Source organism: Plutella xylostella, chromosome 20 (genome assembly GCF_932276165.1).
Source record: "Plutella xylostella chromosome 20, ilPluXylo3.1, whole genome shotgun sequence".
Lineage (NCBI taxonomy): Eukaryota > Metazoa > Arthropoda > Insecta > Lepidoptera > Plutellidae > Plutella > Plutella xylostella.
The window spans coordinates 1,973,513-2,000,657 of NC_064000.1; the positions used below are offsets into that span (position 1 = coordinate 1,973,513).

General features: G+C 38.8%; 1 protein-coding gene across 8 annotated transcripts in view; it reads left to right on the plus strand.

The window, feature by feature from the left end:
• The window catches only part of LOC105392252 (KH domain-containing, RNA-binding, signal transduction-associated protein 2), a 227,335-nt gene that overhangs the window by 183,565 nt on the left and 16,625 nt on the right, over window positions 1-27,145 (plus strand). For all 8 annotated transcript variants that reach the window (XR_007267429.1, XM_048628214.1, XM_048628213.1 and 5 more), the window contains exons 4-7: window positions 3,506-3,622; window positions 4,769-4,915; window positions 18,849-18,998; window positions 26,220-26,345. Coding sequence is in view for 7 of the 8 variants with exons in the window: in XM_048628214.1 (XP_048484171.1) it covers window positions 3,506-3,622; window positions 4,769-4,915; window positions 18,849-18,998; window positions 26,220-26,345 (540 nt within the window). In the remaining variant the exon portion in view is untranslated. The remainder of the gene's footprint in view (window positions 1-3,505; window positions 3,623-4,768; window positions 4,916-18,848; window positions 18,999-26,219; window positions 26,346-27,145) is intronic.

Genomic DNA, 27,145 nt, shown 5'->3' on the forward strand with positions numbered 1-27,145 from the left:
TCGTTAAGCCTAGTTAGCAGTCAGTAGCAGCTTGAAAACATCCGACAGTTGGGTTGCCCACTTACCCGACAACTCTCTCAGCACAAGCTTGCTTGTGTTAGGGTCCACCAACCCGCACTAGGCCAGCGTGGTGGACTAGGCCTAAACCCTTCCTTCATTGGAAGGAGACCCGTGCCCCAGCACTTGGGACGTGATGGATCGTGATGACTAATAGGTACAATGGTTTTTATCAGGTTGAACTTAAAACGGTTTGACAGTAAACAAAATGCGCATAGTTTTTTTGCTTGCTTAAAGTATGTGTTTATATTTGTGCAATAAAGAATTAAATAAATAAATAAAGTATTTGACACACCATCTATTTCGTATATTGTTAATCTAAGGGTTTTTCTGGTAATAAGAGTGAAGGTGCGCGTTGGGAGTAGTGGAGTTTGGGTTTTTACGATGTAGATTAGGTAAGGATTTCTACTGTTGAATATATGGTGTTAATGTGACCTTTATAGATTACCCAGTTACTACAACTTTTAAGGCTTAGTGAAGATGGCAGGAAAGAACTAGTAGTTTTACGATAAATAATGATACTTAAACAACAATGACAATTATTTTAGCATTGAGTCCACCTTTTTACACTTATATTTCATATTTTTGTGCAATAAAATATCAAATACCTAAATAAATAAATAAAAATTACATAATTATGAGTTACAAAAAAATACTTCCCTACTGGTGCTGGTGAGCGAGACACACATTTTTAATCTCATCATCAATGTCAAAACGTTAATTTTATTGTTGGAAGTTCGAGGTTTAACAGGCTACTAAAATTCAAACTTCCCCTCACAATCTCTAGAATAACAATAATTATTATGAAGATCATTTCTGAACCTGTCAGTTGCCCGTGGACGATCGTGGTCATTATCTTGAGAAGTAGGTAACAAATTGGTCTCCGCCCGAGTTGAGATGTCTCTGAATTTATTTTTTGCTCAATTTGCTACTGATCACCTGTAATGGGCCCTCATTTTCCTGATTGATAGCGATTGAGAATGACCCTTAATGTCATAATTTGTACCGTGTTTCCAGTGACTAGTCACTATACTGTTTTCTTTGAAGATTACAAAGAATCGTAGCTTCTCAGATTCGCTACTGAAAAAGAGCAAGATGTAAATTTTATGCAACTTATTATATGAAAGCACATGATGTACTGGTCAAAGGGAACAAATTCCTGAATAATCATGCAGAGCGTCATCCTATATTATATTTAAGTAGTACATATTTAGTTTTCTTCGCTGAAATTGTCTTAAATAAGTTCTTTTTTTTTGCACTCCCATACAATTTACTCCCTGTACCTCCTGTAGGTTGACTGGTAGAAAATGCTTTTAGCATTAAGTCCACCTAATTGTACATAATTACTTTTGTATACTGTGCAATGAAGAATAAATAAATAAATAAATAAATAAGCAGAAGTATAGTCAACAAAGAGCTAATGCTAGCTAGATTTTCTCGCAATAATGGCTGCCACTGATGAATGGATATGGTGTTTATGTATCTACTATTATTTTGGCAGTACCGATATTGATGCCGTTTTCAGTAATAGTGTTTTGTTATTTTGGTGACCAGTAAACACTATTCCATCCATGATCAGTTAGGACTCTCGGGCACTGTAATCTTAGGTAAAGTAAATTTGTATCTGTCGCATCTCTCCATTGAGTATTGATTTACGATTAGGCCGCCCACACACTTGGGTTTAATTTTCGCGCTAACGGTGCGGCTTTCTATTCTATTAGATTTGGGGCTCAAGAATGGTTGTAATTATGTTTTAATAGGACTCTGTTATGTTATCTTTGACGAAAACTGTATTTTATAACTTCGATCCGATACTTATACCGATATTTATTAAAGAGCACTTTGCTTTTCACACAACACAGTAAATGAGACAACACAGTAAAAGTATACAAAGGCGGACTTATTGCCAAAAAGCAATTTTTCCTGCCAACCTTTGATTGCTGAAAAACCCAATTCAATCATCTTTTTTAGATAAAGGTAAAATACGTATACAAGCTACAAGAATAGATCGCGAAGTCAAAATGAAATAATATTTACGAAGTAATTGTCATCAGTGTCAAATTCAGTACATTTTAAATACGACAATCGTTTAACGATAACAAGTTCTCAGGTAGGTAGGTACTCTGCATAATAATCTCCATCCAAAAAGAAGATACAAACGCCAACTCTGTGGTTGTTGCGTCCAATTAATAGCTAACAGAAGCGCCTGGGATTCTGACAACCCCACGGGAAAGCTGCTGGGATTATGGTCGTTAGTGCAGAGGAAACGAGATTTGTAGCTTTAGCTTATTTATTTGTAACTCTTGTTTAGCGAGATGCAGAATTATTAGTACCTTTCAATTCGCACTAAGTAAAAACAACAACAACAATAACAACACTCACGGGCAAAGAAACAGTTCCACTTACAAAATATTGACACCAAATTATTTTAATCATTTAATAGGAAATTTCAACAAAATATTTACGTTTTTCGTTTATAATATTCCGATGAGCATTTAAATGTACTTAAATATTGCAGAAGGTCTCATTAAATTAGTTTTTTCCGTTTAAGAGTAGGTAATTTGCTGTTTTTCAAACTAGAACTTTTTCACTGCCCGTGAGTGTATAACATTTATAAGTCAGAGTGAGATCATTTTAACACACACACACACACGCACTCACGCCTTGTACTAATGCACTCCCTTGCGGGGTAGGCAGAGGTGCATTGCTGCACCCACTTTTCGCCAGAGTGTTATGTTAGTCCCAATGTAATAGGGGGCGAGCCTATTGCCATTTTACGGGGACATCCAAGACCCGAGAACAAATATCTGTGTTTAAACAAATATCTGCCCCAGCCGGGAATCGAACCCGGGACCATCGGCTCAGTAGTCAGGTCACTAACCACTACGCCATTCGGTCATTTTAAGTACGTAATTAATAGTATTTCCGCTTGTATTTTATGGACTATGACAAACAGTGCTGGACCAAGGTGGTAGGTACTCCTAGGTCTTTCCCTAAGGGCCCTAAGGGGGGCGATTGAAATATTTTATGTAACTTACGAGATATCTCGTGTGATTTGTGTGGGCGGAATTTTCCTCCTGAACTGGAGAGTCTCCCACGCTTCGCTTGCCTGTTATTTTTTTATACTTTATTGTACAATTAACTACAGTAATAATGTACAATCAGGTGGACTTAATGCTAAAAGCATTTTCTGCCAGTCAACCTGCAGGAGGGACAACGAGTAAAAAGTAAAATAAAAATAAAAAAAATGATCAAAAAATAATTATGTTTGTGAAATCCTAATAATAATACCTAAACCCTAAAACTATGTAAACTATGCCTGTACACAGTGTTCGATAACTCGAATCCATTAAATCGATAATTCAAAGCTTACCTACCTCCGTAAGTTCTAAAAACTTTTAAAAACGGTCTGAAAACTTTACTAACATACTGTTTTTTTCTTTTTCAGTTCAACTTCGTGGGAAAACTGCTGGGACCAAAGGGAAACTCGCTGAAGCGGTTACAGGAGGATACGATGTGCAAAATGGCCGTCCTTGGACGAGGATCTATGAAAGATCGGCAGAAGGTCAGTTGTTGTATTGTATCCTTGGTTAGGTGTTGGTCCCTATTTCCTGCAACTATGAAATCTCTATAAATTCGGGGGTTAGGTTCAGAGCTAATATATTTCACCTAACCTAACCCCTGAATTCGATAAGTACTCGTGATATACGAATTTTTACTGACACTCAGAGTCTAAACTCCTGTGTTTCGAAGTCATTTGTAAACCTCCTCTAAACTTAATATATGCATATGTTTTGGAGGGCTATTTTTGTTTGACTCAACACAAAGTTTCGAAGACGACACGGTATAGAGTCGAGTTTAGCGCAGCAGAGCTCTGAAACTTTATATTGCTTCAAACACGAGCAATCCTAAGTAAGAAGGCTATAATTTTATCTTGATGTAAGAACGAAAGGATACAGCAATTAAATAGGTACTTATTGTAGTTACCTATGTCAAATAAAGTTTTTTTTTATCTTTATCTAGTTAGGTACATATTTTTATTGCATATTCTAAAACTCTCAGGTTTCCCGATATTAAACTTTTATACAATTAAAAAACTCCTGTCTCAGAACAATGCGGACTTCCGTAAGCCACCCCCATGTACCCTTTTTTTTAAAGACTTTTCCTTATTGAGTCTGAAAAAACTACTTAACTTTCAGGATATGGCCCGTGGTTGACCACAAAGTTTGCTTCCAGATGTTACCGAGTTCCGTTCTCTTACCTAAGTTAAATTACGTGCAAGGAATATTACTTGTACAAATGGTACCTAGTTTTTTTTATTCAGAACTTTTTTCTGCAGTTTGCAGCATTGAGTACGAGTCCGCTTGGTTTTACGGTTTGCAGTAGGTGTGAAATACTGGATATATTGAGTTGTAACTTAAATTACGTGCAACCATCGTGCAACTTGACTGATTTACTTGTGTTTCTAAAATTTCATTAACGAATTATCGAATTTAGAGTCCATATCTAATAGTAAGCAAATAGCATAACTGCGAAACCAGCATGGGGAGTGCAATTTTCACTCCGTTCGAGTAGTGGCGAGAACGCTTAGCCCTAGCTTACATGGGTAACCGTTAGATATATTTTTGCTTAGTCTTTGTATGCGATACGCCATGTTGTCCATACATTGCTTAGCTTAGTGTGGTACTTATATCCCCCTCATGGTTCGCAGGAAGAAGAGCTCCGCGTCTCCGGGGACCCGAAGTTCGCCCACCTATCGGACGAGCTTCACGTGGAGATCAGCGCCTTCGCCACGCCGGCCGAGGCGCACGCGCGCATCGCCTACGCCCTCGCCGAGCTGCGCCGCTTCCTCGTGCCGGTGAGTGACGTCACACACACACACCCACACACACACGCCGGCCGAGGCGCACGCGCGCATCGCCTACGCCCTGGCCGAGCTGCGCCGCTTCCTCGTGCCGGTGAGTGACGTCACACACACACACACAGACACACACACACACACACATACACACACACACACACATATGCCACACTCTATAAATCATAACTACAAGTTACAAACATACATACGCAGCCTTTAGGTAGTCTTTAGTTGAACATAATATTATTATCAAATACTTACCATAAACGTTTAGCAAAACATTAAATATACGACTACAATGCATGTTTATTCTCCACTACACAACATCAGTTGTAGAAAACTTCAATGCAAGAAAATTCTCAACAGGCGATCGCTCAAGCCACTCCACCGACTAAGCTCGAAGCACAATACATTCTAGAACCCACATATTTATTCAACCGTCGCTTCGCCGCCGCGCTTCTCAGAACGAACCAATCAAAACGCGGAAGCTGACGATCCAATAAACTGGCTAAGCCAATCTCTTTGAATTTCACGTATACAGGCGATTAAAAATAAATAGGTAAGATCCTGTGCGGCATAGATAGATAGGCTTTTGTGCCAATTTCGCCATAGTCTGTTATCTAACCGACCAGTGCAGCGAGCATAGGATTCGATACTATTTTCGAATCTACACGAAGGGTCACTTTTACCAAACGCTAAACGTATTTAAATCAAATTTTAAATACATTTTGTACTAACTGACAGACGTATGACAGGCTACTAAATACGTTTAGCGTTTGGTGAAATTCCACCTAACATATGGAAAAAACAAATGTCACTTTTGGAACTAACTTTGCCTTACATTTTGACAGTGACAGTTGACGATACGCAACGTTAACGGAGGATCGAAACTTCTGCTCACGACTCTGTTATCATTCATCAATTATTTATTTATTTTATAATAATTATACGTCATCTCCATATAAAATTCATGACAGATGTGTCAAAAGTCGACCACTGCTCCCTGGTTATGCTCTAACCGACACTGGAGAAATTAGGACTAAGGTGCAGTTCCATCCACCAGTCGCATCACGCTGTTGCGTGAATCCGTGTCTAGAAGTTGCCAGTTATATCTCCGTGTGTATCGAAAAATAGAAAAAAACATGCACAAAAAATGCATGGACGTACGAGTACTACGCAGAGTTATGCACTATCGGTAGCGATAACGGTATTTTTTTTTTCCCCAATATTATCATAATTGTGTGTGTTGTGCAACCATCAGTCGGTATCGGATAACTCTGCTGTTTGAATAAGCCATATAATGTTATTATTTTTAAAAAAATTGGTATTATAACAAAGTAGTCAAAATACCAGCTGCTACACTTTGGTTATCCATATACTTAACATGACTTTATTACCAACCATAAAAGCACCTCACACGGTCACACGTAACCTTTAAATTTCCCAACCAATCTGTATTCGACGCAAAGAGACATTAACTACCATTTCGGAACTTGAAACATCACGGCTTTTAAAAGCAGTTAAAGTAAAGAAGTGATAAAACCGTATCTAAGGAGCATACACCTGCCTAACTCGTAAATCCAGTATACTGGGATTTACGAAAGGTGACCAAAATGGCAACATAATAACTAGTGTTAATAGCAAATCTTGTTTTTTTCGTCCACGCAACGTCTCACATTAATTTATGTGTCAAATTTTGGCTGAAAATTACGAGACTATTAGCTTAGCCATATATGGTGAAATCGAAAAATGCATCAGAATAAATAGTCAACTTAAGTGAATCGAACTCTACCTACATGTTATCTGATTTTAGGAGTAAGACACACACTCAAGTCTCTTTTAATAGAGATTTTTACACTCTTGCACTTGCAATAGTTGAAACAGTGGCATAGAATGTTAAGGGGGAGTTCTATTAATCTTTAGGCCATTAATAAACGCTATCACAGTATGGATTATGTTTCCCGTAATAGCCTACTGCAGGACACGAATCTCTTTCCAGGACGAAGGGTCTTCTTCTTCTTATCGTGTCGACGACAAACCAACAAAGTCGCTAAATAATACATGCCCAGAACTGGGCCACTGATACTGCACCGCTGGTAAAGGTTCTGAGCTCTTCCCGCGTACAGGTGTAGGGACACGCGGGGCATGAAGTAAGGTGCAACATAGTTTGTGGCGCTTCACACAAGCAGTTCAGATTTTGTGCATCCGTGAATCCCCACCTGACGAAGAGTTATTGTCATAATCTTGACGCTTGGCAGGCGGGTAGGAGATATCACACAACAGAAAAAGAACACAGTCAATTCCTAGGCTATCTTCGTTTAAACAAATATCTGCCCGGGAATCGAACCCTGACCTTTGGCACCAGTGGCTAACCACTACGCCGGTCGTCATGGCAACACCAACACCTTAAGCTCGGGTTTGTAAAAAAATGGCCGAATGTTGTTTTAAATTGGGTTCGTGACTAGAAAACAAATTGGCAGCCGTAATCTGTTTAAGCGGAGGCTGTTTCACGTAAATGTTTCTTGAAAAAAAAACACCGAAATGAACCTGTAATTTTATAGATTCACTCGCCGAATTGCGCGCCCTTTTGGAAACCTGATGCAATCTGTTTTCATTTTGTTATACTTATAGGTACCAGGTATAGGTGCCTACTGTACTCGTATATGGTATAGGTAGTTTGTTTTAAGTAACTTCACCAGTTTTCCTGTGGCATTTTTCTATTTATTAATCTACAGTTGTTAACAACTTGTATTTCAGCCAAAAACAGATACTTATCGACACATACCCAAAGACTTCGTTGGGGTTGCTTGATGCCCACAACAACGGGGTTGATAGTTAATGTAATGATAATTGATAGAAATTATAGATTGAAAGACCTGAGAACAAAATATTCTGCCCCGGCCGGGAATCGAACCCGGTACAATACGTATAGCAGTCAGTTTCACAAAGCACTAGGCCGTACGGTCATCATACTTGTCTTTGCTATTTTTCTAAAAAAACACTCACAAAGTTTTCATGTTTCGAGTTTAATCTAAAATTTTCAACTAAAAACCAGGCTCTGCTGTAAAGTAGGAAAAAAAATACAAAATGTTTTCTCACAAGAGCGCTTATATTTCAGGTCGCTTGCATCTTAGCCGCAATTTTACCTTACGCCTTCTTCATTCTACATTTTTCCTAGCGTTTTTATCTGCCACGTACTCAACTAGATGGCGCTGCCTTAAGTGAAACTCTCGAGATGACATGTCCTGAAGTAAAGTTGTAAAGTTTAATAGTAGAAGTAAAACATTCATGTTCCATTGTCGTCGTTGTAAAAGAGGCTGTAAACTAAAAGTGCTAGGACTCTTTTTAGTGTAGTCTGACACATCGGAAGATAGTAGTTAGAATGCGAGATGGTTAAATGTACAGGGTGGCAAAAAAACCTGCCTCCCACGGGTAGCACAGTAGAGGTCAGTTTTCTTTGCCCTTTACTGTACTGTATCCTAACCGTTGCACCGAATACATGAAAACTATGTTAGAAGATAATCAATAAACGGTTTCGTTTCACGAATTTTCTAAAGTCATAGAACAAAAATGTGAATGACCCTCAGAGTTAATATCTTTCGGCTTAGTACCTATACATCCTGTATCATCTGTACTACTTTTGCAACTCTGTGTATAACGCCCTTAGGTTAGCTATATGTTGTATTCCGATGGATAATGTTATCCTAACTGTGTCTGTCTGTCTGTCTGTCTGTCTGTCTGTTACTCTTTCACGCCAAAACTACTGAACGGATTTGAATGAAATTTGGTATACATATGGTATAGACCCTGGGAAAGAACATAGGCTACTTTTTATCCCGGAATTCCCACGGGAAAACTTTTTAAAGCGAAGCGAAGCTCGCGGGCAATAGCTAGTGTGTTATAATTTTTGGTAGCACTGGGTAGGTACTAGGTAAGTACATACATTTATAATTGGTGGCTTTAGAATCGTCTACTTTGAGCTATTTAATATCCTCATATTTCAGAGAGCATTATCTGTAATCATCTTTCCGCTGAAATATTTTCAGTGTATCCTAGTGAATGGCGTGGCTTTACAAAAGAGTTGATGGCAGTCTAGATATTCAGCTTACCTATCTAGGCTACCTATGTACCTATATGTTTTGATTCAATCTCCGGTGAGGTAGTTTAGTCTGAAAGGAAAATGCTACCGTGCTACATTCTCGGCGTATTTACCTGGATTGAGAACTATTTATCGGATTTTATCTAGCACAGGTAGGTTTTGTTGAGATTACGACGATCGAAGGGTAGTTACACTCCAACTATTCAGTTTTGACATTAAAGAGTGCGATTTTGCAAAGACTTTTCTATTTATCAGTTATTTACTTACATTTACATACATTTTAAAAATAAAATAGCGTTAGGTTAAGTTTTTTTAACGGATTTGTCCTTTGATAAATATAATACATCGATGAAATACGGTCTGTAATAATTAGTTAAAATCCACTTCCGTTGTCAGGACTTTATAGTTTTACTGTATAATCAAAGTGCTCGGTATTTTACTCTTCTAAGGTTTTACAGACTTTTGCCGGATGGTGTCAGGAGGCCTACAACAGAGATGTCTGGATTAAGCATGGCAAGACCTTCGCCCATCAGTGGGACAAAGATACGGCTATAATAAAAAGCTTTTAGTAAATCTAACTTCTTCTTAGCGTGTAGGAGAGATAAAGTATTTGTAATTCTTGGTGAAAGGGTGTCATTCAAGATTAGTAATTATACACTACACTCACGGGCAAAGAAACAGTTCCACTTACAAAATACTGACACCAAATGACCCCAATTTTTTGAAACATTTGATCGGAAGTTTGACTAAAATCTTTACGTTATTAGTTGACAATACTCTAATGCGCCGTTAAATGTACTCAAATATTCCAGACAATACCATTAAGTTATTTTTTTCCGTTTAGGAGTTATTGGTTGTTTTTCTCACTGGAACCTTTTCATTGCCTCTGAGTGTATAAGGCACAGTTGATACGTGCCTTATAGTCTTTCCATGCACCAACTAAATTACGACTAAACTAAAACAAAGGAGAAACGTTGTTATTATCGAACCACTTTGACCTCAATGCTTAAGAGCGCACCTTTCTTGGCCTTTGGTCCAAATAATTATATTACGTAGTAGGTATTACAGCATTATTAAAAAAGGATCACCGCATTTAACCTTCTGTGGTCATTCACTTGGGACTAATTATAAGAAAATAACATGAACATTAGATTATGAGGGTTAATTAAGCCCAGCTTCCCTTTATCTGACTGGGCCCAAACAAAGTAATTAGCCTTGTCAGCTTATACTTATCTTTATCTAGAATTTTATTATAACATATTCATTTCAGAGTAAGCCCCAGTTCAACAAAGTGAGATTGTCATCCCGCGCGCTTCGCTTCGCCTTAAAAAGTTTTCCCGTGGGAATTCCGTGATAAAAAGTAGCCTATACATATATGTTCTTTCCCAGGGTCTAGACCGTATGTATACCAAATTTCATTGAAATCCGTTCAGTAGTTTTGGCGTGAAAGAGTAACAAACAGACAGACAGACAGACACAGTTACTTTCGCATTTAAAAAATACATAAGTAGATGGCGCTAGCCATACCATTACAATCTCAAAGATCCTATACGTTTCAATGTTGAAAGTTTTCAAATAAATACGGGCCTAATCTACACCGTCTTACCTATTGATTTTCTGTATCTTTTCAATACGTTGCGTTCGTTTTCTCGTGTGGAATGATACAATCTGCATAGATTCCATCGAAGGTCCCAGTCGTGACTCTTTTTACGGCCCCAGGGATCGTAAATATAGGGCTTTAGCTGCCGTAATACTTGGCTAATGGACTTGCTTTACGATTTTAGAGAATTTCTGTGACACATTTTACTTGCCACCTAGCCATATATTTTACATATGAGCCCCCTTGTACACGTAACGTCTTTGAAAGTGACTGGCTATACAGGGTGTCTCAAAAGTGGGTAGTAATAAAGATAGAAATATTAACTCACATTACTTTTATTTATTGTATTCAATTGGATTAGTTTTTATGAACCATGCGTAATTCATGCTCGCGGACAAGGTGACGGAAAACATCAGAAAACGCTCAGTCCATAGGCAAGACATGTCATAGACAACTTTCTTCTATTCTGTGTTACTCCTCAAGACAAGAGTGCGGCCACAAGGCTGTTGTGAATAATTCCTTCTAACAGCAGTAAGTCGAAAGGTCACAGAGTCGCCCACACAGGTCACACACCCACTCAGGGAGTCATTCTAAGAAACTGATGGAAGTTCACAGTGCAAGCTTTTGCTTGTATATACTTTACAGTATACGGATACACCCTGTATAAGGAAAAAAAAACACTGTAGGACATGGACCCGTAATCTCCACGCTTGGCTGGGCTGAAGATATTACACGATACTTACAAACATTTCACATCCAACACCCGAGAGAAAATATCTGTTTTTAAACAAATATCTGCCCCAGCCGGGTATGGAACCCGGCATCGTCCGGGCAGCAGTTACCTACAGAGTTGATAACCACTGCGCCATTAGAAAAAAAAAACACGCACTCACGCCTTGTACTAATGTACTCCCTTGCGGGGTAGGCAGAGGTGCATTGCTGCACCCACTTTTCGCCAGAGTGTTATGTTATTCCCAATGTAATAGGGGGCGGGCCTGTTGCCATTTTACGGGCACATCCAAGACCCGAGAACAAATATCTGTGTTTAAACAAATATCTGCCCCAGCCGGGAATCGAACCCGGGACCATCGGCTCAGTAGTCAGGTCACTAACCACTACGCCATTCGGTCGTCGCAATAAAGGACAGATGTATGTGTACCTTCCAAGTGAAAGAACGACATTCTAATCAAAGTTTCCATTTTACAATTTGGGCATCATAATAACCGTGAAAATTTTAAGGGACCGTTAAAAACGTTGAAAAAGAACTAATTCGGTCACTAATTCCTGTTCGCAGGTCAACGCTTTTAAAAACATTATGGTTTTCAATGTTCAAGTTTGAATAGTAAGAATTTAGTTCGTTCGTCTTCATACCTTCTTATGAATTATTCCCAATACTTAGTTGTTTTTTTACTTGAAGTAGGTATGTGACACAAGAATTATGTATTGGTAATATGAGCCAATAACTAATACGGAAATAGGATATAGGCGATAGTAAATTAAATTTAATATTGGATAAATATGATCACAAAATCACACAAAATAATCGCGACCATGTCGACTTTTAAATGGATTAAAACTTAATTAGTTTCTGAAACCGCATTCAAATCTGATAATTCATTTTTATTAAATTTCAGAATTAAACATTTTAAGCTAATTATTTTTTGTCTGATACGTACATTATATTATACTTACTGAATTACTTATCAATATAGTTTTAATCATGAGATAATGAGTAAATACATTAGGTATATACTCCACACACCCTATGTTGTAACCGTGGCCCTTCAATTCAAAAACTTTACCCCAAATTTTTCGCTTAGATACTTATGCAACTTTGCTTTAGATACGTCCGTCCCTAATCTCCTTGCAATGTACTAAGACACTTATTCTATTCCTAGAGGTTCTATTCACTGTATGTACTTAACTCTGGCGTCGTTACCCTGCGTTTTACGAGTCGGTGCTAACGTTGCCTGGAATCTAAAGCCGGCTTGGCCGTAAACCCGTCTAATTTTAATTTAGAAACCTCAGCCACAAGTTTTGATGCGTACATTGTGTGTGTTGCTACAGATTTATTTAATATTGTGAATGTATTTTTTTTTTAAACATTGTGATAAATAACTAGCTGTTCCCGCGCGCTTCGCTTCGCCTTAAAAAGTTTTTCCCGTGGGAATTCCGGGATAAAAAGTAGCCTATGTTCTTTCCCAGGGTCTAGACCGTATGTATACCAAATTTCATTCAAATCCGTTCTGTAGTTTTGGCGTGAAAGAGTAACAGACAGACAGACAGACAGACAGACAGACAGACACAGTTACTTTCACATTTATAATATTAGTTAGGAGTTAGGATTGTGAATTTATTTTAATTTTTTTTAAACATTGTGTTAAATATTTAATTGTCTTTTGGCAAATCCGATTATTTTTCAAAGGTTTCAAAGTACCGAGTAGTACTGGGTAGTTCTGACGGTCTTGGTATTTTTATAAAGACCAATCTTCAAATATTTGACGCTCATGGAAGTCCATATGGTGTTAGCATGGGAGTCAGATATTTGTGTAGCCAACTGTACATATAATGTACGTACAACTACATGTAACCTAATTTGTTACAGTCTCATCTCGCTCACGTTACAGTAACAAACAGTTTGTGTACATTTCATCAACGACGAGGCAACGACGATACAGACCTAGACGGTATATAACTTCGTTATAAAGGTAGATTTACATAGGTACTTTAATAACCTGACTTTACGTGACTATGCTGTTATGTCTGGTAAATGCGTGCATTCTTATTTGGATAGATTTCTCATGCTTACTCGTAAAGCCTATGTACCTAGGTAAGTAGTTAAATGAAAACATGTGCGCATTATTTTTTTGGATAGGTATACTATACTGGAATTGATAGACATTCATAGTTTGGCTGATGCATAGCTCTGAAGTATCAAGTCTCTGAAATATTGCATTTTTTCTTTCTTCTTCATTCCCGTTTCTCCTCTGTCTGAGTCTGGGGCTGACACCAGAATGGCTAGCACGGGGCGCATCATAAACTCTATCTCGCACTCGCTCTTGAGGCTGCGCGATGTAAGAGAGCGCGATCCAAAACGTATGTCACGTCTTAAAGCCCGTGCTAGCCCTGCAGGCGCTTCCATCCTTCTCTGTCGGATTCGTAATCATGACAGCAGCGACATTTTGCGACATGAAGTAACGACACGTGTGTCGACACCTTGTGTCGCCCACTTCCAGTCGGCAACTTAAATTGTAAATGTTTTACGGGAAATATAGTTGGACAGGTAGAGTGCAAGCAACACGATACCTTAAAACGTACACATGATTATATTGCTTTATGGATGTGTACGGTCAGCTGCATAAGTAGCTGTACACTTTTGTACCTTGTCAAACTGACTACATAACAAACCGTCAATGTTAAAATAGGCGTTTTGTGAGTTTGACAAGGTACAAAAGTGTACAGCTACTTATGCCGCTGACTGTACAGTGTATCTAAAGGGTGTTTACAATGTGGCATGAAAGACAGAGGTGGTCAGTCGGAAAAAAAACTTTTGATCTGCAACTTGTGTAAATTGAGAACAAAAACTATGGAAAACTGTGTAGATTTTCCATAGTTTACGGGTGGTTACTTTTTCACGAATTTCCAATAGCCTTCAGAATATCAAGCTTATTTCCTTTTGGCTTACCACTACCATACCACTTAAACAAACAATCATTGTTATTCCAACTACACAACACTCTCCGTCTTCACACAACACTAGTCGCCTGTACCTAGTGTTTATGTGCAAGTCTAGGTGTTACATTGTGCACTTTATCCCTACTCGGGGGATGTAACTAGATTCTAGATTCTAGCTCGAGTCTGTGGTATGTAGAGAGAGTGACATCTGTGCGCTGCTCGTTATTTTAGCGTGTTTTATGCAAAGACATTGTTGAGATGTGCTCAAGGAAGGTTTGTTTAAGGGTCCGCAATAGGGAATCGAGGGTTGGCATTGTCATAGAATTATGTAGTAAATGATGCTCTACAGCCTTGAAAAAAATCACACAGGTAGCCGAAGAGTCTAGCTAGGTGCTGAATGATTCGAATTCAAGTAAATGATTATGGATAACTGTAAATAAAATTCAGAATATGACGAAAAACCAGAAAATCACACTCCCGTATTGTAACAACTGTGTCGTAATTATTAAGAATTTTCATATGATTTTTATCATATTATAAAGTTAAAGGCTTGGACTAGGCGCTAAATACCTTGTTTTTTAATAAACACAAACTTATTTTGTGTAAATTAATCCCAAACTTGAGCAATTTTTTTCCCTCAAATCTTCATACAAATATCTATGGCGGCTTTCTGTGTTATAAAATCATAAACACAAGTGACGTTTGACTCAGTTGGCCGCTGGCCTCCAAAGAAGGGTCACGTCGGTTTAGGCAGCACTGACAGCTCGCGATCTTATCGTGTACAGATACAAAATCACTGCACATTGGTTGTCATTGCACTTTTTCAACTTTTATGACACCAACATAATTTGATTTGAAATTGAGGAAGCATAATTCTTCCAGTATATTCAATACATTAAATTAAATTAGATAGTGTGCAATATTCTCGTGACATTACAGTCTCGTAAAGGTCTGATTAGGTTTGGGATCAAAAATACAGTCTCTTGGTGCTGGTTGAGGAATGGTCTCGTGAGGATCTGATGAGGGCAGTAACACGGTGGTGGCTCAATTTTATTTCAAAGATGTTAATAGCTAAAAGCATCGAGTTTAGGCTATTAAGTATGTTTTTCAGAGAGAGAGAAAGAGATTTTATTTTTCCTCTGGATGTGTTAGGTTTACTAAGTTCATTCTGTTAACCCTTAATTCACTTCGTGAAATTTACTAACGTAATTCACTTGTATGAGTCCCTGGGACTCATATATTTTGTAAGCGTGGGTTACTCAAATAAAACATATTTTTTTCAAAAACATATGTAAAAATGTTATTCAGTACTTATTAATGCACTAGAAAAAAGCAACGAAACTGGACAGACTTCTGAGATCCTCTCCAAAATGAAAGAAACTAATTTTATGAGCCTAAAAAAACAGAGGTATTTTAAAACCTCTAAAAAAATATCAAATATTCGTAACAAATATAGGTTTTTACGTTTTTTTGACTCTTAAAGACATACAAACCAAAAATAAAAAAACAAAAATGTATGCTCTGATACAAAAATAAAAAACGTGCAATGGGTTTTGCCACTGCTTACAGGCAACGTCAGCATACCTTTTTTGAGCAGGCCAAACATATGGGTTTTGTACATTTGGTACATAGAAATGCAGTTTATGTTCTCTTTTTATAATGGAACAGACAGCAGTACTTTCTTTCATTACATGTCTTCAGTTTCAGGGTGGCTCGCATCTTCAGGAATGTCTTTTTTCATGAAAGATGAAATCGAGCAGCGAACTTTGTGTGGCAGACGAGTTATGTGCAGGCGTGTCCTTAGATTCATAAATATTAACTTGTTTTCGATTCATTTTGCCAATCCATAAAAAATTATCTTATAAGCATATAAAAAATATGATTTAAATCAATAATAACGACAAATAAGCAACATTCGAAAATTGAATTAAATAAAATAAATATAGCATAATTCACTTGTATGAGTCCGTGGGACTCACTCTACGCAATAACTCACTAAATACGCATCGCCGGCGCACGTCCTCTCGCCACCGCGGAGCCCGTGACCCTTCAGGAAGGTACGGAGACGGGGGAGAAACGAGCCGCTCAAACGTCACAATTATTGAATTTTGAAATTTTGATGTGAGTCCCAGGGACTCAGGAAGTGAATTAAGGGTTAATGGCATCAAGTTGTTATGTGTTCATAAGTTATAATTATTTATTAACAAAATGCTGTTGGTTCTCCACGAAAATGTAAAAATAAAAATAAAATAAATAAATTCGTAACGTAAAATTGTCAATGACGGAATTTCTTCTATAGACAGTAGCCACAAAAAAAACAAACGATAGATGGCGTGATTTGAAGTTAAAGATACATTTATTCGACACATAGACAGCAACAACAAAAAAAATACAGATATAAAGAAAAGAAACACATACTTATACAAAACAACAAAGAAAAAAAAGGATACACATCAAAATAACTGGAAAAAATATAAACCCCAATTTACTTGTGTGGGACAGGAAGTACCATAATATTTTTTTTGGGGTACTCCCCATCTATGCGAAATATCAGCTTGATATCTTTACCCGTTTCTGAGAAAAAGGGCGGTGACAGACAGTCAGTCAGACAGACGGACAACAAAGAGATCCTATAACGGTTGCTTTTTTTCTTTTGACGTTCGAAACCCTAAAATTAAGTAAAAATATTATGCTGCTACCAAAAAATGTACTTACAGGTATTGAAAAAGCGGTATATAGTACTAAACAAATTATAAACAAACAAAAAACCCAACTGCACGCTAAAAAGATGAAAACAAGTCCCAATGTTAATGGAAAGTATCGTAGGCGGGGACCAGCAGAGGGTTCACCATTTAGCTGAATGTTACTTAGAAAACGGCCTTGAGTGGCGGTCAAGTTGGTCCCCGCCTGCGATACTTTCCATTAACATTGGGACTTGTTTTCATGTTTTTAGCGTACAGTCGGGTTTTTCGTTTGTTTATAATTGTATTTTTTTATTTGTAACTTTTTAGTTGTTTTTATTTTATGAAATTTTACGTCAGTAGTTCATGATCATTTTTTATTTCAATAATTTTGGTGTTGTTATTTAAATACCTTCAATATGCATATTTTTGTAATGTGAAAAATCAAGCCCTTTCATTTGATACCTTACACGGCAAAGTTGAATTATTATTTTTTCGATCATCACGTTATGTCCTCTAGAGGGCGCTATGTACATTTTAATGGAACGTCTCATAGCCTATAACCATCGCGCCATCAATACGCTTTTAACAATACCTCATACATCAAAATCTATCAAGCCGTTTAGGCTACAGGAGGGAACAAAGAAACAGATAAACATACATACATACAATCAAAAAACATTACCCTCCTCCTTCGGCAGTCGGGTAAAATGGAGTAAGACAGGGGGTCATTCTGAACTTTTGCTCTACGAGTTTTGGAAATTAACAAAAAAAAACCTTTTTCATAGAAACTTTGTTGGACATGGGACTTTTTACCATGGAAAACGAATATTTTTTTTCGCGAATTTGCAAATCGCGTAGAACAAAAGTTGTTCAGAATGACCCCTTGAGTCATCCCCTTTTGGCTTAGTATAGCCCTTTTGCGACACTATGTATTTACTTTGCTTTGTCGTCGGGGTTCAGTTGGCTGGAGGATGCCCGAAACTTATTATCTACACTTTAATACTTGTAGTTACCTTTCTACAAGTAAATACCACATTTGTTTGAGAAAGCTAATCGGGTTCCGAGTATAGAGTAAAGTGGCACCCCTATTAATTTCTACTCTTTCCTAGTGCCTACCAGTGTAAGTAAGAATTATACTTACTTACCCTAAAATCACCCAAAATGTACTTGAACATAATTTTCAATAAAGTTGGCGAGTAAAAGTTTATCGACCCACTGTGCAAACTTACATGTGTGTGTGTCACTGCGTGTGCTGTGTGAAGAGCATTGAAAACCCAAAATTGGCGCGGCACGTCACCCTGTACGGGCCCTTAAATAGTTGCAAAGTGAAGTACTTACCTATCTTGCATTGCAAAGTTTAATTTACTTGGGTAAACATAAAGACGTACTTAACTAGTAAGTTGTATGCACTATATAGTGGCAGGTGCTGTTATAATTAATGCAGATACAGTAACAGTATAATAATAGATGTACATAGGTTAGAAAGACATAGAACTAAATAAGTCCCTACTTCGCTTACAACAGGTACATTTATATCGATCTTTTGCAAGCGCCCGACATAATTATCGTGGGTTTATTAATTTCACTGTTATTTTCAACTATACAATTCATACTGAACACCCACTATTATAGGGACCAAATACACACAAATGCTCACAACTCACGACTGCAATCCCCGAATGGGTAATCAGAGGTAACTCGAAGGCGAGCCACCTCTTACTCCATTCTTCATGTCCTACAGAATACTGTCACGTGCAGATAAACCTGACCCTCCTCTCACAGCAACAATGCTTCTGAGTGGGGTCAGGTTTCCCTCCCCCTTACTTTGTACAATTACCAACTATATCAACTGACCTGGAGTTCTTTTTCCAGGACTACAACGACGACATCCGCCAGGAGCAGATGCTGGAGATGCAGATCCTGTCGTCTGTGTCGGAGCAGGCGCGCCGGCTGACCCCGCCCGCCTCCTCGCACAGCGGCAGCGAGGAGGCGCTGCCCGCCGCCGCCGCCAACAAGCACCGGGTGAGTGTACAGATACTATAGCAAGGGAGGAATTGAATGAAAAAAGAGGGTTGAAAATGACGAATAAGAGCCGAAAAATAGGAGCCGAGCGGCATGGTGAGGACCAATGGCGTCGCAAGCTTTTTCTTCATCTGCGTCATGCATGCTGCTAACAAGCATCGTGTGAGTCTAGTAACAAAATGGCGCCCACGCCTAAAAAGAGCGAATGGTAAGCGAGGATTCGGAGCGCGTCCCGCAATAGACCAATAGCTGACCAGCGGCATAGTGCGCGCCAATGGCGTCGCGCCGTTTTAGCCATCTGCCTAATTTATGCTACTTTGGTAAACGAATGTTAAAGAGTGGATTTGAACCGCGTCCCGCAATAGACCAATAGCAGCCTAGCAGCAATTGTGACACATCTACCAGGAGCAGATGCTGGAGATACAAATCCTCCTCCTCCTGACTCCTCGCACAACTACATAGTGCGTCATTACCAGCGCCAACGAGCATCGAGTGAGTTTACAGTCGGTCTGGGTTGAATAACCCTGAATGTCTAGTGTCAATTTAATCCGGGTTAGGCTTGTTGGCCTCAAACTTTACCAAAAGGAATAGAATGGTGGCTATCTTGCTATGCACGAATGATAAGAAAGGATTTGGATTAGTAAAGTTAATTACTTCTATGATTTGTAGCCCTATGACGAATAGCAGCTAAGCAGCTTACCAATAACAATAACGCCGCATAGTTTGGTCACGTTATGACAATCACATAAACCAATATGGAATCTGGACGCAAGTTCTTTTTTTTTTAATAACGGCTACTACCTGATGTTAATTGGCACTTTCATATACCGTGGAAGAGACGCTAAGAATATTTATTTACAATATTATTAACTTAATTTCCAACTTCTCCAGACTAATGTACTAATGAAATAACTTAGCTAGCTTATTTGTAGCCTCGTCGCAAAGAGTGGATTATTAAAATACTTCATTCAGCCCGAGTGTTGCCAGGCGAAGGAAACTTGCTCAGCAATCATCTTTGTTTAATTATAATTAGCTTATCCCGAAGTTGTTTTACAAACCACACGAAAGAAGAATGGTTTTTAATAATAATTAGACTTTTGTTTGTTTAATATTATATGCCTGATGATCTGTTTATTAGTTCAATTCAATGGAAAGGTTTCACGAAATGTGGACGATTGTTCACGACGGACTGCATCGCCATAGACCGCTTACATCGCTTCTAGGGTACACAGGACGGTTACTCTATACTGGCGAAAAACAAACGAACGAGATCTGTCGTGCAATTCGCACGTTTAATACAACCAGAAGGGCTAGTACGGGGCGCATTTAAGACGTGACAAGAGTTTTGCATCGCGCTCACTCACATCGCGTAGCCTCAAGAGCGAGCGCGACGGAGAACTCTTGTCACGTCTTAATAGCGCCCTGTGCTACAGGGCCAGATATAGCAGTGGCTCACACAGCAGCGCTCCGAAACTAAAGTAGTTTTCCGTCATATACAGTGACCCCCCAGAAAGAAAAATGTCAGAAACTTCCACGCCACGTCTCGCAGCATTTATCGCGAACAGTCATTGTTCCTCAAACACACACTCTCGGGGGATTAGGTGCTAAACGGTGGAGAATAGAAACTTTCAGTCCTGAACGCTCTGAACTAGTTTTGAAATTTCTTGTTGTTTTCTGGATTTGTGGGTTCTTTTTCTACATTTAATTCAATATATACGTACGTACGTACGTGTTCAAGACTTTAATGTGAATTTAAAAATAAAATAAATTGAGAAAAATTGGTAGGAATATTTTAAAGTATGTTTTCAGAAAAAATAGTAAAATTGAACTCCAGGTAATGTAGTAGGCACAAGTCACAATAATATCGCTGGACCACAAATGGTTCACTATTTTAATGTCTATCCTAAGTAAAGGATCACCTCACCTCATAAGGCTTCGATTTCAAAGGTTATTAAGCTAACAAAGCAGCTTCAAACACAGCCTTTTGTCACCGCGGCCTTTCTTATCCACCCACAACTATAAATAATTAGTACCTAAGGACCCCGATAGCCTAAAATCAAAAGCAATCTTCCCAAATATCAAACCCGAATTCATAATTTAATCCGATAAAGCACAAATTGAGCACATTTCCCATTGTGTGAAGTCATAGAGCGGACATGCTGTAGGACAAGAATATAGAACGATGTGAAATAATATTATTTAAGTGTGTATTACAATGTTATCTAGGTAGTTAGCAAAATGATTAACTAACATAATTTTCAGTGGTTATTTAAATCATTCCTACTCAGTTAGTTAAATTATTACTAAGTTGTCATGTGTATGCAATGTGTATGACGTGTATGTTTGATGTTTTCTTAATCGTAAGAGGACGTAGTATGGAGATGCTGGAGGTGTTGGAGCATCCCCATGCAAAGGGAGGATCCTCCGACCAGGCCGGGTGGTGTGGCCTGGCGGGCAGCTGCCCCACGGTTAGCGTTGGGGATTTCTATATATTGCAGAGTAGGTGAGAAACTTCGAATGCGCGATGTAGGATTTTCATAGTAATTTGCGTAGTTCCCATACATCTTCTCTGTATTGCGTTCCGAGCGCCATCTGTTGATCTTCGTCTGAACTAGTGGCTAGGAGTCCGCCACATCACTCCCCCACCGAGACCGGAGGGCGATAGTCTTCAGTGTAGCCGAGAGTCTTGATTGCCAGCCAGTGCCGCGTAGTCCGCAGTGAGTCGGGACTGTGAGTGCGGTGAGGAGTCCCCAGTGAGTCGGGGTGATGCTGCAGTGGCGATGTCCACGGTGAGTCGGGATGAGCCTGCAGTGGAGCATGGTGGCAGAGTGCTGCGTCGATCAGGAGAGGATGGCTCTGCTTGCTGACCGGCCGAAGTGCAGTGGTGCTGTGCCAAGTTGCTGGTGTGGGTCGAGGGTGTGACCAGGCCTGCGCGTTCGCTGCATGCTGGTGGTCATGATGCCCTTTGAGACCGGATGCTGGCTGGTTGGCTCCAGGGGCTGCTTGCTGAGAGTTCTGCTGCACGGCTGTTGAGGTGAGGAGAGAAAGTCGATGGGAGATGGCGTGGAGGCTGCTCTGCGGGTCTTCAGAAGGCTGCGCTGATGTTCTTCACGGGGTCACCAGTATGGAGATGTCCTTTACGGGGTCACCACTATGGAGATGCTGGAGGTGTTGGAGCATCCCCATGCAAAGGGAGGATCCTCCGACCAGGCCGGGTGGTGTGGCCTGGCGGGCAGCTGCCCCCATGGTTAGCGTTGGGGATTTCTATATATTGCAGAGTAGGTGAGAAACTTCGAATGCGCGATGTAGGATTTTCATAGTAATTTGCGTAGTTCCCATACATCTTCTCTGTATTGCGTTCCGAGCGCCATCTGTTGATCTTCGTCTGAACTAGTGGCTAGGAGTCCGCCACAGTAGTGTATAATTTGTACTGAAAATCCTTATTTCTTCTATAGCTCCTTCAGATGAGCTGGCAAGAGCTGATAACAGTCAAAACCATGAGTCAAAACCATGCTTCTACATACCAAATTCATTGGTACATGCGAGGATTTAAAACTGAAATGTTTGTTCTATGAAATCAATAAAGTACCTAATATTATATTTACTGTCATCATTTCTCCCAATCCAGTGGTCTTGGAACTGGCTCAATAACGTCCTACCGTTTGTTTAACTAAAGGTTGGGACTGAATTGTACCCTGTATACAGTAGTAAATTTACACCCATTGTACTTAAGTAGTACTTACTTACGTATGCCCTCGTAACATGGCACGCATAACACAAGATATTTGGTCTTATCATCAAAACAACTACACGCCGCGCGCCGGTGTCAACAAAAAATTAGAAAAAAGATCAGTTTAAAATTATTATTTTTTATGTACACTCGATTCGGCCTTTTTCAATGATGGTGATTACACAAGGTCCCCCGATAAAAGTAAGTAAGCATTTAACGATCGAATCCTCTACTCCAAATCTTTTATCCTATCATGTCGCGCGCGTCTTGCACGCCGTGCTACGATGGCAGGGTAGAATAGAGTTAGTGACAATACAAGGGTATTTACGGAGGTCACAATAAAACGAGCGATAGTTGCGTGAAATGGGATCAAATTCAGGCATTGAGTAGTGAATTTGTGCTAAAGTAAATAAACAGGACCTCTTGTTTGAATGGTCAAGGGTGCATGAAAGAGGTGCCCGGAAAATGCTATCCTAACTAATATTATAAATGCGAAAGTAACTGTGTCTGTCTGTCTGTCTGTCTGTCTGTTACTCTTTCACGCCAAAACTACTGAACGGATTTGAATGAAATTTGGTATACATACGGTCTAGACCCTGGGAAAGAACATAGGCTACTTTTTATCCCGGAATTCCCACGGGAAAACTTTTTAAGGCGAAGCGAAGCGCGCGGGAACAGCTAGTTGTAATATAAGGTGACAAATAATTCGCATTTCTGAACAACGTTTGCTGTACCAGTTTTTACGAGTGTTTTTTTTAAATAGTCTATGTATTTTCCCACTGCTGGGCTGCTGTTTATTAAAGTGTTTTTAATCTTTTGAAAAGAAATGGTCCCTACCACTGCTACACAGGGTTTTTTTTTAAATTAATGATGAACTAAATGAGTCCGGGATCACTCACAAGATAAAATCATTAAACTTATAATACAACTTTTTCCATCCGTGAGCTTGCCAGTGATTTGTGGTTTCAATGACGGATTACAATTTGCCAAAATATATCCGTAAATTAAATAATTTTGTGTTTGTGACATGTTGATATTAAACTCACGACCGCACTGTTTGCTGGTATAAATTGGGAAACTTTAAAGTGTGTGTCGACAGCATGGCAAATATAAGTTAAAACCATACGTATACAACTAGATACGCGGGATTGGTTAAAACAATCCAAAATTTGCGGTTTTTAGGGCGTGACACCACCGTTTGCGTAATAATATTGTAAAGTTCGCTTCCAAAATATTTTTATACGAGCTTTTAAGCTTTAACTACACGTTTTACCTACTTGGCTGAAAATACATTGTGGATTCTCAGACAAAAAATCCGTGTGTCAATAGCATTACATCATGTACCTAATACGTTTTTCATTTTGTTAAAAACACACACATAACAAAAACTATAGGCTATTTTCAGCATTGTACGGTCAAGTGCAGAGAAACCTGACCCCCCTCTCCTGTTACTATAACAATGCTTCTGACCAAGTGTTACTGTACCAAGTATCAGTTTGCCTACTGGGAACATACTAGGGGACCTCATTGGTGCGTCTTTGCTGACACATATTTTTATGACCGTTCCTTTGTGACGACGCGACCAATGGGGCCACACCCAAAGAGTCCGATCGAGACATGAACATTTCCAGAAAAGCCTTAAGACTTAAGACATAAGGGCTTAATTTAATCCTCTCGAAGGATGACCGTTAAATACTGTAGGTATAGGGATTACAGTAAGCTCCTACTGTTTATTTCAGGACTTCCCGTTCCTTTCATTAATCATTCAGTTTAAGATCAGTGAAGCCAGCATTTCACGAAATGATAAAATCGAACAATATTTATTGTATAAGAAGTTATTTTATATCCTTATCGCTCAACCGATTTACCTAAGAAGAATTAAAAATAACTTTTTTGTCTATAAATATAATCTTACCTAAGTACTACAACTCTTATTTTAAGTAGATATCTTAAGTAAAAATTTACGCCACTGTAAGTACAATTACTATTAAGTACCTTCGGCTAAATGTATTTTTTTCAGTATGTATAGGTATTAGAATTTCAGCATCACTGACGTACAGTCAATAAAATAGATAAGTATCCACCTCCAGTATCTATTTATAGGTCTGTACTTAAACCGCTATATATCCCATCATTGTTTGCAATTCCATTCCCCCATATAACTACCACTCTTAAATGCAGTTTAAGATTTAAACCCGGTTTAAACTGCCTGTTTAAACTTTGAACAGTGCCTCAGTTCAAACGTCTTAGCGAGTAAGTAGCTAGCATATTTAATCCATTCACTCCATTTGTCTGTCTCCCAACACCGAACAGACGGCGCGATAATAACCGTAATTGCTCTTCCTTGGCTAATTGTTGTCGCTGTCGGAATACTGAACTAGGTGCTGGTGTAGTGTGTATTTGCTGCCAGTGGCATAACTGTAGACTCATTGTTAGGGCGAGGCCCCATTGCTTTGGTGCGTCGCCGCGCTGCGTTGCTGTAAAAGAGTAAAGATTTTAAAGCCGCGTAGTAGCTTTTCAAATGTCCGGCATTTTGGAATAGCTCAATATCTCACAGAAAAAACCATAGAAGTCAATAATCTTGCGTTGGAATAGAAATGGCACAGACGACGTTTTCGTCAAACGTAAAACAATAAAACACCCTTATTTTTTGTAGAAACTTCAATGACCATAATAATATGGACCGTTATTATTACAGAAAGAACATAATTTTAGATGAAAACAAAATTATAAATGAAGCACGGTACCAAATGATAATAAATATAACCAGAGGAAACAGAAAATGGTATTAAAGATGTCTTGTCGGATTTGAAGATAATTATATTTTATGTTCTTTGGCTTCGTAAGCTCCAGACAAAATTAGTTTATTTACGCCACAATGCTAAGTAATTACTACAGGTTTAAATTCTTATTTTTGTTTTTTATCTAACCGTTGCTGTTTCAAATATGAAATGCTCATTATGATTAGATTAGATAGAAGGGTTTTTTTTTAAATCTTGATTATTTGTCGCAACTTAGAACAAAATTATAATGATAGATTTAGTATTAATCTTGATTTAAGTCAAAAGTCATAAATTAATATGGAGTGAAGTTTCTTAAATCCAGATAAAACACTAAATCTAGATTTAAGATAATATTGGTGAATGTCGCCCTTAGTTGTTTTATTCTATGGTCTCGACACACACACCGTGTTGCTAAGAAGAAGAGTATACATACTTATAATTTATAATGGAAAAACTTTTTTTTCGATTTTTCCATCACAAGTGGCCACAAATGACCACGTCAATCACGCCGACCACACTACTTTTACAGAATTTCTACAGGGTGTTGCAAAAAGGGGTGACTCAGCGAAATGCGAATTTCCAAAACTCGTATAACGTAAAAAGTTGTTCAGAAAGACCCCCTGAGTTACCCCCTTTCGGCTTAGTATACCCTTTTTGCAACACCCTGTATAATTATTATCATCTCAAGACACTATTCCCCATCAACAGTTATCGGGCGCGCCGCCCACGCCACAGGCGCCGCTGGGCGGTGTGATGACGTCACCCGCCCCCGCCGCGCGCGAGTTCTCCCCGCCCGCCCCCGCGCCCGCCCCCGACCACCTGGCGCATCATCAGGTGAGGATCTGTCTTCCTGAAGTAGGAATTAGGTTTAGTTTTAATATATTATGTGTGTTCTTCTTGTTATCGCACTGAAGTTATACCTCTAGATTAGGGTTCGTAGCTGTGGTGAAAGGATTGGCTAGTCATATGAAGAACAAGAAATGTTGCTAATTTATACTTCTAATCATACGCCCGTCACAACGCTGGCCCAAGGTTACAAGTCAATGCTTCTAATATTAAACTTATCAATAACAAAAATATCCCTAACCTTCATTACAAGACAAATATCATCAGGTGCGTGCAAGAAAGCAATTTTGGCCGGGCAAAAATTTTTAGGCAGTATCCAACGGCAACGTAGACAATCCACATCCATAAATATCTTCATATTAAAAAAATACTTACATTAAAGATGAATAAAGTTACAAGAACAAATTTTCCCGTTCCTAAATGTCAGTAAATCTTTTCAGCACGTAAATAGGCATTTTATACTCGTTGGCCATCCGCCCACTTCTAAACACCGCTCAGCCACTTTGTGATGCTAATCCCGCTTTGTTTCCCGCTTAATAGAAAATATCCACTCTCTTGTAATAGACACGGGTTTCAACAGACTATGGACCGCTAGAAATTAAACGATGCAACTTGGGTACTTATACAGGGTGTTGCAAAAAGGGAACAGTACAAAGACTAAAGGGGATTAGTAATTTTTATTTTTTTCCAAATGTCCTAACACAACAAATCATTATTAAATCTTTGTGTTATATTAAAGTGTTCCTTATGTAATTAATAAATAAATTATATACTTATACCACTTTTGC